The 16,487-nt window shown below is 50.9% G+C and overlaps 1 protein-coding gene across 1 annotated transcript in view; it reads left to right on the forward strand.

The window, feature by feature from the left end:
* MDN1 (midasin AAA ATPase 1) overlaps window positions 1–16,487 on the forward strand; it is a 2,142,100-nt gene that overhangs the window by 1,667,501 nt on the left and 458,112 nt on the right. Inside the window, exons 78-79 of the mRNA XM_086926648.1 lie at window positions 4,460–4,575; window positions 5,971–6,423. Coding sequence (XP_086782774.1) covers window positions 4,460–4,575; window positions 5,971–6,423 — 569 coding nt within the window. The remainder of the gene's footprint in view (window positions 1–4,459; window positions 4,576–5,970; window positions 6,424–16,487) is intronic.

Raw genomic sequence — 16,487 nt, forward strand, 5'->3', positions numbered from 1 at the left:
TGATTGGTAAGTTACAGCAACGGGGTAGATTACTCACAGTATAGAAGCCGTCATCTCCCGCCGACAGCCGGAACCAAAACAAACTTTAGGGCTCAGCCAGCCATCCAGTCCACAAGGAGTTCAGCTAGGCTGAGATACTTCTGTTCCTGAGGAGACTGCCACCACCGCTGCCCGCTGGCCTTCTCGGATCACATCCGCCAAGGACTTCCGGAGCCGTCGCCGCCTGGTCTGCTATCCTCTGACTCGGTGGTGGGTACGTCCTCCTCAGTGACTTCCTCCGGGGGATCTATTCCTAGCAGTCGACATGCTTCTTTCAATGACCGGAGCTGATGTAGCTTGTTGTCTTTTTCGAAAATTAGGCGAAACGGGTGGCCCCAACTATAAGAAATGCCATGTTGTTGGAGGTAGGTCGTGACTGGCCGAAAGGTCCTGCGCTTGTGTAGTGTGAGTGCAGACAGGTCTTGATATAATACCGGGGATTGGCCCTTAAAAGACAAGGGATGCTGTTGTCTTCCTTCGTACGAAAATCCTGAACGCAGGCCAGTATGTCCGGAGGGGGCGCTGACACCACTCTCGGAGGGCCCACCCTGTGTACTCAATCATGAGTTCCGACCCCACAGGGCGTCCCAGTATGTGGTTAAAAAGTTCACTAGTAAAGCTGAGCAGATCCTTGGTGTTCTCCGTGAGTGTAACCCCCCGGATGCGTACATTGTGGCGACGGGAACGGTTTTCCAGGTCTTCCAAGTGCGACTGTAAGTCGACTTGTTGGTCTTGAATCTGCACTATTTCTTGGCGCAATGCCTCCATCTCGGGGTCACGACTGTCACTCTTGGTCTCTAGGTCCGCCACCCTTTCCCCTATGCCGTCCACGTCTCGTCTCACCTACTTCATCTCATCTGCAAACTCCTTCTGCAGGGTGTGAATGTCGTCCCGTAAGGTGGTAAAGAGCGATTCCACTAAGGCCTTGGTGATAGGTTCTGCCCCCTCCGCCTGCTCCCCAGTAGTGCGGGCAGCGTTCGCCCCCATGTCATTGGCTTGTTGATTCGCCTGTGCCTTTGCAAAAAGTTCTTTGACCATCTTGTCCTTCCGGCCCCTCGCCGTGGACATAACGGCCCGTAGGATCTACGATGGCTGCCGATCGGGCCCGTCGAGGCCCGAGCCCTTTGTTAGTCACTGCCAAATATTCTCTGTCACCAAGTTACCACTCCCCTCTCCGGCTCGCTTTCAGCCCACACCAGGCCGGTGGAGTGCTTATTCCCCCTTCTCCTTGTGGTGCTCTGTTAAATCCTCCTCCTCAGGTCGTGTCTTAACAGCTAATGGGCCGGGTAAAGCACCCCTGTTCCGCTGCCCACTCCTCCTATGGGGTGGTGTACGTACCTCGCCGCAGTCCCCACTGCAGTGGAATCGGGCCTCTGACCCCGGACTCTAGTTAGTGGGCATTCGGGGGCACCCAGCTCTTGTCGGCTAACTACCCTCCAACGCCAATCGCAGTCCTCACTGACCCCAATGTTCGTGTGGGCCTCGCTGCCTCTGGGTATTTCGCCAGTCCTCGCCTAGGCATGGTCAATGTATTGCCCCGCTGTGCGCCACTCGCTGCCCACGCCGCCACTCGCTGCCCACGCCGCCACTCGCAGGGCTCCCAACGGCTATGGAGCAAGGCAGCCTCCCCAACCGCAGCACTCCGCGTTTCGTAGACTCCCCCACCGCACTCTGCTCCGGTAGGCCTCGTCCCAAGATGGCGGCACGCTTTCCTCGCTTCTCGGCCTTGTCCGCCTCCCCTGCCACTCCTGTGTGACGCCTAGGACAGTCGGCACTCCCCAGGAGGGTCCTTACTTCTTAGCCCCCCATCTCCCCCCGCCCCCCTGGCCGCGGCAATCAGCACCCAGACACTCGGGCAGGTCGGAGGGTCCGCAGCCTCAGGGTTCTCTCCACCGTACCTCCACAAAATGGCGGATCCGCTCCTGCCCCAAAGCCGAGCAGCCTTTCTCTATCCCGCTGCGTCGCCAGGGCCGTCACCGACCACCGCCGTTCCTGCCGTGATGACCTGCTCTCAGGAGCCGCCGCTCGGTTGGGCACCCTCCACTCTAGGCTCGCCTGCTCACCGTGGCCGCAGCCGCCCTTCGCCGAACGCCGATCCTGCCCCACAGCCGCCCCGGGGTGCTTGAGGCCACCGGACCGCTGGAATCTCCACCGGTAGGACCCCCTGGACTCTCCGCTGTGTGGTCTACTGACCGGGCTGACCGACCGCTATTTAGCTGGCCTCTAGGCCCGTGCTGAAGCTCTCTGTCGGCGGGAGCTCTGGATCAACACGTCCGATCACGCCGCCATCTTGGCCACGCCCCCCGTTTTTTTTTTTTTAAAGACCCTTCACCATAGCATGCTTCCAAGCTGCTGGAACAAGTCCACTAAACAAAGATCGATTCATGATCTCCAGCAAGTGGGGAAGAATTACTTTCCCAGCTTTGAGTAATACATGAGGTGGTGCAATATCTAGAGGAGATCCGGATTTTATCTGGCGTAAAATTTCTGAAAGCCAAGTTGGGGTGAGCGGAGGCAATGAACTGAGTATATTATTGGGGGTGCATCGCTTGCAAGGATAGCACTTGTGCAAGATGATCTGGGAAAGGCTGTGTAATTTTTTAATATTTTCTCTGAGAAGAAGTTGGCTAATTCCTCGCATCCCTCAGATGAGGTCACATAATGTATATCTGATCTGGGGAGTTCTAATAGGTCTTTTGTGATTCGAAACATCTCTCTAGCCGCGTTGGCTGCTGGGTTAATATGTTCCTCATAGCAAGCTACCTGAGCTTTTTTTATTTTTCTTTGACACCGCTTTATGGCTTCTCTATATTTGTTTACTGATAGCAGTGTATTCTTCCTCCACATTCTTTCTAGTCTTTTACACTCCTGTTTATATGTTCGAAGAATAGGGGAGTACCAGGGTGCAGATTTCTCCCTTGCTTTTTTACATGTTTTGAGTGGGATGACCATGTCTAAGGATGACTTAACCCTGTTCGAGATGCTGTGAATGCCTAACTTCTGAAGGAAAAGCAGTCTGAGATGTACTCTTTGTCCCTGTTCTTTGTGGTCTAAAGGAGGCATCATGAGATATCTTGCGATTCTAAAGACAACTTTAAAGAAAAACAACTTACTAACATTTGTGCCCGACACTAGATTGCAGGAGCCTGCAAAGTTCCATAAACTACAGCACAAGCTACCAACAGTTGGTTACAAAATGAGTAGCATATTTATATTAACAGTTCTGTCATCTTTCTGTTGGAAGGTTGGATGCATTGAGCTTGTTTATTGTCTTCTGTCTTGGTTCAGGCTCAGTTGCTATGGGTAGTATGAGTAGAAATGCAGCATTAGAGAGTGAAAAGTGGACTGGAGATTGTGGGAATATTTTTTAAGGCTATCTCTTACTTTCATATTGCAAAAGACTGTCTTTGCACATTATTACAACTGCAGCAGTTGTGGCACTGGGAAGTGACAATTTTCAGAGGTTTGTAATTGTAGTGGTATCAAAGACCTTGGCAAATGTTTATACTGCCTTCCATATTCTTAAAACTGAACTTTAATACTAATAAGTCTTCAGTTTTTTTCTTCCACCTTCTTATTTGTATATTATTTTCCCATCTGAGTGCTTTACTTTAATTTCGGTACAAAAGGGGGTGTTTATGGACGGAGCATCTGAATCAATCAAACACTCTCACCCAGTCAAAAGATCTGGGTTTAATCCATCACCGTTCTTTAGCCCACTCTGCCACCCCAGTTCAGACATGGCTATATGCAAATCAGTCTGACCCTGTGTCTCATGGGAACAGTCCAGCCCGAACTGCCAAGCCATGTCTTCCCTGGCCCGGATCAAGCTTCCGAGACTAGGGTGCAAGCTCAAGCAGAAGTTTTGATTGATTCAGATGCTCCGTCCATCACCACCCCCTTTTGTACCGCTTTTGCCCGCCATAAGTGTGGCAGGGTATGCTCAGACGTGAGTCCCTTGCTCACTTTGCCACTGGATTCAAGCAAGCCGGGCTGAAGACGGCTGGAATGCCAGAAACCGGTCCTCGGAAGCTGGTTTCCGGTCCAGGGAAGACATGGATTGGCTGTTCGGGCTGGGCTGTTCCCATGAGGCACAGGGTCAGACTGATTTGCATATAGCCATGTCTGAACTGGGGTGGCAGAGTGGGCTAAAGAACGGTGATGGATTAAACCCAGATCTTTTGACTGGGTGTGAGTGTTTGATTGATTCAGATGCTCCGTCCATCACCACCCCCTTTTGTATTACTTTAATTTCGAGCAGCCTTTAACATTAGTATTGCCTTGACATATTGCCAGATGTATGGGCTGCATACTAAATGAATAGAAAGATTCCATTTCAGACGCTGTTGGATAGATATGCTGACGCTCACTTGGTGCGATAACTAACCTTACAGTGTCCCATTTACACCTTCCCCAACAGGAGCTTGGCTTGAGCAGCATTGATCGTTGTAAAGGATTCACTGCACATCTTCTGAAGATGCTCATCAAACAGAGAAGTTTGCTATCTGCTATTACAGAACAGTGGGTCACTATGAGGTACAGTATACGTAGAAGAGGAACCAATGGGAAAGGAGGTTATCTATTGTGTACAATTATCCATCATACCTACCTTCTAACACACTGCTTTTTCCTGGGTGTACTTTTCACTGATTGTGTCATTTTCTCTGGTTGTGTCCCATTGTTTTCATTGCCTGGTATTACATCTGTACAATCCAAAACCTTACTTTCTGCCAAGGTCTCTTTGGTATTTGTACCCTAATGTAGCTAAAATGAACAGAGACTGAAATAAATGTGCAAGCTTCAAAGTGTGAGTTGCTGTGCACAGTTATTGACTCATGTGATAGTCTAACTTAGTAAGATCTATAACAAGCACTTGGTGAACCAAAGCAACAGAAGGAGATAGCATGGCTTTCAGTCATTGGATTTATGTGGATGCAGAATACATACCATTCTTTTCCAAATTGTTCATACTGGTTTGCCAGTGAGTTCTCCAGCGGATCCCCTGTTAAATGAAAATATAGTCAGAGGTCTGGCCATCATAAATTAACCTGAAAAGGCTACTGTTTCCCTTGAAAGGCTCTTCATGCAGGGGTGTGATCACTTGTCCGCAGCCTGCACAAACTGTTTCTCTCACAAAGGTCAATGGTTTGCTCCTCAGTATTTCCATTTTGCCATATTCCTTTAATTCATCAGCCCTACCTCTAGCTTAACCCCTCCGCACTAAACGACATTCCAGCTTAGATTATCTGTTACAGAGTTGACATCTGTTTTAGAAATGTCTGCTACATGACAGTTTGCATTTTTGCCAGCTTAGAGAAGCTCACTTCCTATTTGGCTCTCTTAAAACTTTCCTTCTGAACCTTTTGTCATTGGTCTGCATATAAACTGACTAATGTGCTTTGGGAAACGATTACTATCTTGAGTGCTCTTGAATTTTGTCCGCTGTGTTCATTGCTTTGGATAGTCTCATGTATAAACTCTTCATATAGCATTCAGCTTGAGTTTCCAACTTACTTCTTGAAACATTTAATAAATGTTTGGTTGTGTGGCATGGCTTTCTATTTATAAGTGCAGTACCGTCTTACAGACTGTTACTGTACCCCATGTAGTTTCCAAAATATTTGTAAGTAGCCTACTGGACAGTGGAAATATGCTCACTTTGAATTGACCTGAATAACATTTATCAGCATTACTTGTAGCAGCACATCAGGGTTTATCGTGATACAATACTCTCATTGTAACTTTGCTTTTGAAATTCAGTAATTGAAACAAAATTATGTGTTGTACCTTACATTTTATGTCTCGATTGCTTTCACTGCTAAATGTTTTCAAAGTGTATTTTTGTGAATAGAATTAAATATTCTTAAAACTCACTGGCACTATTATTTGTTTTCTCTTCCCTCTAATTCAACTTTCTGGGCCCTGGATTAGAAACCTCCTGAGCTGTTTGAAGGAGATAAATTCACGCATGGATGCTACAAGGGATTATAATATAGCTTTCCCCCCTCAAGGTGGGGTGCAGCAGTGGGCCATCCGACTGCAAAACCTGGCCATGCAATGCGTTGTAATGGTGGAGCAGCTCTCTTGGTTTATTCAGTGCTGTCCAGGTCAGCAAACTGAGAACTGTGACCAGAAGTCAAAGACTGAGGAAGTACAGAGCAGCACAAAGCAAGGATGTTCGGACAATCTGATGACGTGGGAGCTGAGCTACCCGTCACCTGTGGCTGAGAAGCGACTGCCTCCCATGTGTAAGATGAGGATAGAAGACCCAGCTTGGCAGAAGTTATCCACACAAGTGAGCGAAATGCAAACAGAAATTAAAATAGTGAAAGCAGAGGTGGATAAAATCAGGCGCCGGTCCTGTGAGCCATTCTTTTATTCCTGGTGAGTAGAAATGCGTTTTCTAATTGTGAGCAAAATTCTACTTCCTAAATCCTTCAGCAAATTGTGTATGTTGTAGTTAACCATTGCAGCTGTTATTCAAATGAAATGCATTCCTAAAACAGAGCCTGCCACTGGAAGTAACCTGTGTAGCGGTGAGTTTTTTCATGAACTGACTCAAGCAGCAGATTAGGAACTTTTCATGTGTTTGAAATTCCATGAGCTTTCAGTTTAAAGATATTGCAACCAAAGAATTTGTAGTTGCACAATGTAGATCAGTAATGAATTCAGGGAAGTCAGACCAAGTATATCGTTTACATAATGTGCATCAATAATGTAAAAACTGTTGAGGTTTGTTATGACAGATTGCAAGTGTGATTATATTATATCCGTTGCCTCCAACCAGTTGATTGCGAGGTAATAGTGGCTCATAGACACCTTCAGTGTAGCTCACAGCCTTGAGATAATTTTTAAATAAGCACAGTGTCACATTTTCCTTATAAAGTTACGGTAAAGCTATGTTTATTTTACATTATCACTCTCCAGATAGCTGGTTGTTGTAGGTCCACATGAACAAACAGGAATTCAAGCAAAAAAAGTGATATCCAATAATCCTTATCTGAAAGAAACATCTGAAAGAAACAGGTTAGTATTAGATTCCTTACCTTAGAATATCCCCAGGCGTCAGTCTGGATCCGGAAACTTTTGCGTAGGAGTACCCTTGCGCGTCGGTAGGCTTTGTCTGCGGCTCCGCGTCCGTCGTCAGCGTCGTTGGTGCCGTGATGACTTTGTCGGAGTACTTAGACACCGCCCTCACGCGCTGACGTCAGTTCTTCTTTTTTCTGCGCCAGCAAGCGCCGATCCGGAAAAAGTTGTACCCATAGTCAATTTTTGACGAACTTTTTCGATCCTTTTTGGTCGTCTTTCGAAGTCTCTCGACTCTGACGGTGCCGGTAGGGATGACCGGGTTCGAACCCTGTGCCGATTGTTGCCGAATGATGTTGGTAACCGACCCCCATCGCCTGTGCCTTCACTGTCTGGGTCCCGACCACGACGACAAGTCCTGCTCCGACTGCTGGGCCCTGACGTCCAAAGCTAGACTGGAGCGGTCCCGCAAACGACTCGAGCTCCGGCAGTCAGCCCCGCTCGAGGTCCCGGTCCAGAAGGAGGTCGAGGGACCGGGCGCGGGCCGGAGTCACCACGGTTCCGGGAGTCGTCATCAGTCTTCGGGCTCGAAGTCTAAGAGGCACAAGAAGTCGAAGAGGCCACATCGCTCTTCTGACTCCCCCCCGACGCTCGCGCGACGTGGCCGGGGGTTTCGGGCGACATAACCGCCAGTCCCTGGGCAGTACGGGATGCCGGAGATCGACGCCTTCCTCATGGCCATGAGGTCGCTCACTCCTCCGTCGGGTTGTGCAGCTCCTTCGGGCCAAGCGGCTCCGATTGGGTCCCCATGCAGGCCGGTTGCTTTGGCCCCGGCGCCGTCGGGTGCTTTGGCCCCGGCGCTGTCGGCGACTTCGGTCCTGACGCCGGAGGGCCCTGCCGGATCCGGGTCATCGCCGGTCGACCTCACAACCTTGCTGGCTCCGGTCCCCAGGGTGTCGCCCCCGACATCGTCCCTGGTCCGGTGTCTGAGCGGTGCCGCTCGGCGCCGTATTCTACGCTGCTTGGAACTTTCTATGACCCGGCCCCATCCTTTGAACCTGAGTACCAGGTAATGGGTGTCGAGGAGGATTGGGAGGGGTCCGAGGACCCTCTGGCACTTGAGTGCCAGTCTTCTCAGAACTGGACAGGTGAGCTTGGGGGGGCCAGTGGTCTGGACTCTTCGCCCGACACTGGTTTCGTCTCCCCTCCTACCGTGGCTAAGGAGGAGGGGCTGCCTATAGTGTGGTGCTGACGCGAGTTGCCAAGGCATTGGGCCTTGAGCTCCCCGTCGCGGCCGTGAGGACTAACCTCCTCACTGAGGCCCTTAAAACGCAGGCAAGCTCGGCCGAGCCTCTGCTGCCTTTTAATGAGGCCTTGCTGACGTTCTTCTGGGCACTTGGTCTAAAGCCCGCTACAGGTCCGCCTGTAGATAGGAACGTGGCCAGGCGCCACCACCTGGCTCCGGGCAACCCTTACTTCCTGTCCATCCACCCAACCCCGAGAGCCCTGGTCATCCAGGCCTCTAACTCCCGGACCACATTTCCGACGGCTCACCCCGATCGGGAATCCAAGAGGTATGAGCAATACGGGAAAAAGGGTTGCGGTCAGTCAACACCGCGTGCCTCTTGGGCCGTTACACCCACTCTCTGTGGGACACGGTCGCTGACGTGCTGCAACAATGTCTGGAGGGGGCCCGGGCTAAACTCGCCCAAGCCCTTGCGGAGGGTCGAGATGCGGCACGTTATTCCATCCGGTGTGGGCTAGATACCACAAACTCACTGGGCAGTACGATGGCAACGACGGTGGCGATTCGTCGCCATGCCTGGTTGACGTCCGCTAACTTTTCGGCTGATGTCCAAAACACCCTTATGGACATGCTGTTTGATGGCCGTCGCCTCTTTGGCGGCAAGGCAGACCATGTGCTTGAGCGCTTTAAGGACTCCAGGGCTACAGCCAAGTCCTTGGGCCTCTCAGCCCCGCGCCAGCAAACGGCTGCCTTTCGTGGCCAAGGAAGGGGCCTTCCTACCTCGAGTGGAATCACACCCGACCACTGTGCACTGTTGCAAACTATTTTATTTTTATTTTTATTTTTCAATTCCAATTAAAGTTTCTTTTTCCAAATCAAAGAATGTAAACAATACAAATTCAGTTTCTATGAATCAATACAAATCTATACATTATATTCATCATTCTCAAATTATTATTAACATTTTTAAACTCTTTTGACAGCAGTACTAGTATTATGAGCAGGTAACAGCAAACAAGCATAACAATTTTTTAAAAGAATGCCCGAAGCATTTTGAGCCAGAAAATGGCTCTTCTTCCAGGGCCTGAAATCTGAACAAAATGAAACATGTAATAAGTGCTCCAAATTGAAAAATGTGACAAAAAAGAAGAAACCTCCATCAAATGACCCGTGGTCTATGAAACTAACAATGATCCTTACCCTCCTTGTGGCGCTACTAGTGCTTGCTCTAAAACAAGAAAGATGAACCACATAAATCAATGCAGAAACCATGAAAAAACAATAAATGCGAAACCACTCCGAAGAGCTACACTCACCCTCGAAAAGATCACTGGTCAGTGTGATACGCTGTCTGCGACTGCTGAGTCTATTGAAAAAACAACAAATGCACGAACTCGGTGAGCCTAATCTCAAAGTAGACCAGTCCACAAACCATAAACTAAAAAGCCCCCCCCCCCCCGAGCTTAACACATACCTTTAAACCTCCTTTAACTTGCTTCTCTGCTCAGCTCGCGCTGTATCAAACAAGCTGCTGAATACCTAAACGGAGCTTCCGTCTATACGTATCTCGGGAGAAGTTGTAACCCAATCAACTCACTCACTTCCGTAAATCTAAAACTAGAACGTCAACTGAGCGGCGAACATGGCTATACTTCCTGGCTACTCAATGGTCACGTGATCGGGAGCCAAACCCGCATTAAATCAAAGCCGGTTCTCTATAAACAACGCTCAAATTCTCTAAATGAGCCGCGCAAAGAAAACAAAAATGATAAAAAGAGATTTATTGAAAGCATACAGTGTGTCCCCACAAGTCCTGCCAGCCACGCCCGCAGGCTACCATCCAGCGCGGTGGCGGACGTGGAAACTGCCGTGGCGGCGGTCGGGGACAACGGCGAGGCCAGTCCACACCAACTCCTGCAGCATCCGCCTCAAAACCATCCTAGTCCAAGCTTTTATGCCCATGTGACGCCAGTGGGGGGCAGGGTTCGCATCACCACCTCCACTGGCGCACTGTCACATCGGACAGGTGGGTGCTGCAAATCGTCCGAAGGGGCTACTACCTCCCCTTCGAGGCATCCCCTCCAGCCATGCCACCGCAGTACCACTGCGTGTCGGGGGATCACTTGAAACATCTACAAGAGGAAGTTACGGCACTCTTGGCCAAGGGGTCCATCAAGCGCGTTCCAGGGCCAGAAGTAGGGTGTGATTGTTACTCCCACTACTTTCTGGTACCCAAGAAGGGCAAAGCGTGCCTACGCCCTATCTTGGACCTGCAGAACGTCAACGGCTTCCTCCGTAAGGAGAAGTTCAAGATGCTGACACTGGCTCAGGTCTTAGCTGCCCTGGACCCGGGAGACTGGATGGTAGCGTTGGACTTGCAGGACGCTTATTTTCACATCCCCGTCCTGCCGGCCCACCGGCGTTGCCTGCGGTTCACGGTAGGCCACAAGCTCTTTCAGTTTACCGTGCTCCCCTTTGGCCTTACCAGCGCCCCACGGGTGTTCACGAAAGTGATGGCGGTGGTCGCAGCTCATCTGCGCAGGTTAGGGGTTTGTCTTCCCCCTACCTCGACAACTGGTTGTTGAAGGCGGGCTCGCCCCAGACAGTCTTCAGCCACCTCCAGACTACTGTCGACCTCCTGCACCTGCTGGGGTTCTCCATCATTGTGCCGAAGTCACACCTGTGTCCCTCTCAGAAGCCCCTCTTCACCGGAGCGGTTCTAGGCTCTGCGCAGTTTCGGGTTTATCCTCCCGAACAGCGGGTTCGGGATATTCAGGCTCTGATTCCGATCTTTCGGCCGTTATTCCGAGTCTTGGTCAGGTTGACGCTGCGGCTTCTGTGGCTGATGACCTCCTGCATCCTTCTGGTGCATCACGCCATGTGGCGGATGCGGGCACTGCAGTGGGACCTGAAGTTTCAGTGGGCCCAGCATCAGGGCAACTTGTCCGACCATGTCTTGATCTCAGAGTTGTAGAGGTGGCTCACGGACCGCGATTGGGTCTGCGGCAGATCCCTCTCCCTACCCCAACCGGAGCACCTTGTTGTGACGGACGCGTACCTCCAGGGCTGGGGGAGCCACATGGGAGAGGCAGAGATCAGAGGCCTCTGGTCTCCGGCGGAGTCCCGGCTCCACATCAACCTTCTGGAGCTGCGGGCGATGCGGCTTGCACTGAAGGCATTCCTCCCCTCTGTCCGGGGGAGTGTAGTGCAGGTGTTCACGGACAACACCACCGCCATGTGGTACTGCAACAAACAGGGCGGGGTGGGGTCGTGACCCTGTCCCTGGAGGCTCTGCGCCTCTGGCAGTGGCTGGAACATCAGGGCGTGACCCTGGTGGTTCAACACCTGGCAGGTTCTCTGAACACCAGGGTGGACGAACTCAGCCGTCGGTGCAAGATGGATCAAGAATGGCATCTGAACTTGGTGTGGCACAAGGCCTCTTTCAGCAGTGGGGAGAGCCTTGGTTAGATCTATTCGCCACAGAAGAGAACGCGCAATGTCATCAGTTCTGCGCTTTGGAATTTCCAAGGCGGCATGACTCGGAGGCGCTTTTCGTCGCGAGTGGAGCTGCGGTGTGTTGTACGCCTTTCCGCCTATACCACTTCTGCCCAGAGTGCTGAAGAAGATCAGACGCGACCGGGCCCAAGTCATCCTTGTGGCTCCGGACTGGGCACGAAGATACTGGTATCCCGAGCTATCAGCATGTCTGTCGATCCCCCGATTCATCTGCCTCTTTAGGAGGACCTTCTGTCGCAGCAGGGGACGGTCCTCCACCCGAACCTGTCCAGTCTCCACCTCCATGCTTGGAGATTGAGCGGCGACAGTTGAGGCCATTTGACTTGCCTCCTGAAGTTTGTAATGTGATTCTGGCAGCCAGGCGTCTCTCCACAAAGTCGGTATACGCCTGCAGGTAGAACAGATTTGTGGCATGGTACACAGCAAAGGCTGTGGATCCACACTCTGCCCCCCTTTCTGAGGTTCTCCTCTTCCTTCTTTCTCTTGCCCAGCAGGGCTCTGCTCTGGGCACTATCAAAGGCCATTTCTCTGCCATTTCAGCCTTCTTAAGGCTTCCTGATCAGCCTTCTCTTTTGAAGTCCCCGGTTGTAAATAGATCCTTGAAGGGCATCACACACGTTTCCTCCTGTTCCCTTTGTGATGCCTCAGTGGGACTTGAACCTTGTAATGACTTTTCTCATGAGCGCTCCCTTTGAGCCACTTCATAACTGTCCTCTTCGTCTTTTGACTCTTAAAACAGCTTTCCTGGTTGCCATCACCTCTGCCAGGAGAGTGAGTGAGCTCCAGGCTCTGTCTTCTAAGCCTCCTTTCCTCTCTGTCTATCCGGACAAAGTTGTTCTGAGACTCGTCCTTCTTTACTGCCCAATGTGGTTAGGGCCTTTCACATTAGGCAGTCCATCACCTTGCCCACCTCCTTTCCGCCTCTGCATCTCTCGAAAGAGGAAGAGAGGCTCCACCGTCTGGACCCAAAGCGTGAGCTTGCCTTTTATCTAGACCGCACACCCCAGTTCCGTGTGGACGACCAGCTCTTTGTTGGTTACGTGGGCGCTAAGAAGGGACGGGTGGTGCACAAGCGGACAATCTCTCGGTGGGTCGTTTTGTGCATCAAGGTCTTTTATTCCTTGGTGAAAAAGGAGCCTCTTGTGGGACAGCGCGCCCATTCCACTCTGGCCACGGCGGCTACTACTACCCTGGGTCGGGGAGTCTCCTTGCAGGATATCACTCAGACAGCTACGTGGGCCTCGCTGCGCACGTTTGCTAAGCACTACTGCCTGGCAGCCAAGTCCGGAGAGGTGGCTTTTTCAGACGTTCCATTCTCCAGGACTTTCTGGTGTGATCTTGGTTCGCACACCCACCACCGGGGTTGGTATTGCTGGGGTATCTATTCTAAGGTAAGTAGTCTAACAGTAGCCTGTTTCTTTCAGATGCACAAGTTGCTTACCTTCTTTAACGATATATCTGTAAGAAACAGTAGTTAGTGTTAGATTCCTTACCGCCCCACCCATCCTCCATGTGAGAAGTTGGCCTGATATTCAGTGTTCACTATTCTAGTGATCACTATGTATCAGTCCAAACAACCCTTATGGTGATTGGTTGTAAGTCAACCGATAGACCAGCTATCCTAGTAGCATGGACAAGTGCAGTCTTCGGGCTAAACTCTAGAGGGCGTGTTAAGCCAGCTGTTATACCATCACATATACCCCTTGAACACCAAGTGAAAGGACACCACACAAGTGTTATGAAAATAAACAGTGTATTTATTTAAATCACAACAGCCCTGTACTCTTTATGAGGACAGGGTACTAAGCACACAACAAAACTCTTACGAAAATACTTTAAGTTGCACAATTTACAAAAATGCCCGAGGGGCACGAAAAACCATATATTATGGAAGTGGAATGCGAAATTACTAGCAGGTAAGTACTGGACTAATAGGCTTTGGAATCCCTAGGACTACGTTACTGAACCTTCAGATTACTAGTAGGAGGCCTAGGGGACTCTGGTGCAGAGTATGCACTCTCACGCGGGATGCGGGACAAAGTCTATGGGAGCTAATAAAAGCAAAGTTAGTGTTCTCGGGCGAACCCGATAAGGTAGGTTGAAAACGAAAGTGGATCTGGACCCTTGGATAGTGAGGCTATGCTGGGGCACCGAAATCTGAAGTTACCTAGCCCAGGGGCTGCGGCTGCATAGGTCTGAAAAGACGTCGGAAACCTTTGTTGTCGAACCAGGAGCCTGAAAGAAGGAGTTGCTGGCAGGCGACCAGTGAAGATTGTTCGGTGGATCCAAGCCTGGATCGAAGATGGAAGACACCTGTAAGCAGAGGGGACCAAGTCCTGAATCACTAGCCAGTGATCAGATGGGCACCAGGATAGCACCTGATGGAGTCACCTCGACCAGGTGAGTGGGCGACGCTGGGCTCTGCAGTCTCACGGACCAGGAGGCGTTGTCGGCGACCAGGATGGAGGTGCGAGCTGTCCCACGATGGTTGATGCTGTCGACGTCGCCGGACCCAGGATTGGGGCAACAAGTCTTGGCAAATTCAAGCCCACGCGGTGGACCTAAAATGGCGTCTGGAGTGGACCAGGAGGGTTCGGGGTGCTCCTCTTTTGGAAGGGAGCAAAGGCCAGTCTGGAGCAACCAGACTAGCAGTTGTGATGTCGTCGGTTGTCGTCGGGAAGGCCACAAGCCAGCGGGCTAGTAGCCAGACAACGCGGTGAGCAGCCAAAAAGCAGAAGGGCCCCACGCAGATCTCGTGGATGCTGGGGGGCTAGTCTTTGGTGCTGGAGCTGGTCAGGGTCGGGGCTTCTCGGACCCCAAAGCACTCACCAGAGGATCCCTCGGCGGTCGTGCTGGATAGAAGTCGTTCAGTTCTGATGATGGCCGGTCCCTCGAGGTCTCGTCGCACCTACGGTTCTCAGCTTAGCTGTAGAGGTAGGTAGAGGTCAGAGGTGCCAGGGAAGCCGGGTCTCGTCGAGCTGGTCAGTCTGATTCCAGAGGAAGGACGTGCAGCAAACCGCAGTGGTGTTAGATGGTGCCTGCGGATGCAGGGTGACTACTCCTTAGCCACAAGGGAGAAATCTTGAGAAGAAGTCGAGAGTTCCTTTCGTAGAAAGTAGTTTCTTGATTTAAAGATGATCTAATTTGGAAGGGTCCCCGCTCCTGCCTTTATCCTAAAGAAAGGGGTGGGTACGCGACTAGGTCCTGCCCTAGGGGTTGGACCAGGAAGGGGGGTGATTACACCCCTCTCCCATGCCGGACTTTCCCCAGCTCAGGGGCTGGTGTGCCCCTGGAACTGGTTCTAGCCGGCAGATGCGTAGTGAGCACCGGGGTGCCACTTGCAGTCACCTTCCTGTAAAGCCCTGCCTACCCAGGATACACAAAACCCTGTCTGGGATGGTGCTAGCACCGCCCCTGACAGGAAACCCTTTGTCCAAGCTCCCCTCGCTGGAAGGACTCCCAGCTGCACGGGGTCAGACTTGTGTCTGTGGTGGCAGCATCCATTTTGTGATGCTGAGGCTTGAGTTAACTTTAACCGGGGTTCACAGTTACATACATGTCGTGTCCCTCTAGAAGGGTGGAATGCTAACCCCGTCGCCAGAATTGGCGAGGGGTTAGTATTCCAATTCGTATGACACCTTACTCGACATGTTTTGATAAAGCGATACCAAAGATAGCATTTAACCGCGAGGATTATAATGCATTTAAGAGTATATGGTATGCGTTATCATGGAACAGCTATTAGGACTTGGTTCCGCAAGCTGCAAACGGGCTCAGCTCATGCCAGAGCACCATCTCACACGATTCCAAGCACTCTGCCTTCAGGATTGTCAAGGCCTGCCATAGGAGTTACTGATAGGAATCTGTGTGTCCATTTTTAGGGTTAGATATAGGTATACTATATCTAAAGCAAAGGGTGATTACACCACCTTGCCCCAGCTGTCGTGCAGCCAGTTGTGTCAGATTTAGATGGCCAGCCAGGGGTGGCATAATACATGCTGCAGCCCCTGGTAGGCCCTGGGTACACCTATGCCCTGAGTTACAGGGTCTGATAAGGTGGCCCAGTACCAATTGGTAAATGCACCTAAGGTACACGTTGTAATTTAGTGAGAGAACAGCTAGGCTGTGGGTCTGATTAGCAGGCCCACAGCCAGAGAAAGTCGTAAACCAGTGAAACAAAAGCAAAAAATCTGGATGATCATAGGATTGCAGACCCTACTCTCCTACATGACCTCCCCCCCCCCCCCCCCCAAACTTTGGGACAATAAACTAACCTTGACCAGGTGAGTCTTCTTGCTCTAAGTGGAAATACCTGGAGAGCCCATCTGCATTGCCATGATCAGTGCCAGGTCTATGCTCCACTGTAAAATCCATCCCCTGTAGGGAAATGGACCACCTAAGCAGTTTGGGGTTTTCACCCTTCATCTGATTTAGCCACAAGAGGGGCTTATGGTCGGTCTGAATCTTGAAATGAGTGCCAAACAAGTATGGCCTCAGTTACTTCAGGGCCCAAACCACAGCAAAGGCCTCCCTCTCAATAGCTGACCAATTTTTCTCTCTGGGGGTCAGCCTTCTGCTTATAAAAGCAATGGGCTGGTCATTACCATCAAAATTCAGTTGAGATAGAACAGCTCCCACACCCAACTCAGAAGCATCTGTT

Source organism: Lissotriton vulgaris, chromosome 6 (assembly GCF_964263255.1).
Source record: "Lissotriton vulgaris chromosome 6, aLisVul1.2, whole genome shotgun sequence".
NCBI classification, from domain to species: Eukaryota; Metazoa; Chordata; class Amphibia; order Caudata; family Salamandridae; genus Lissotriton; species Lissotriton vulgaris.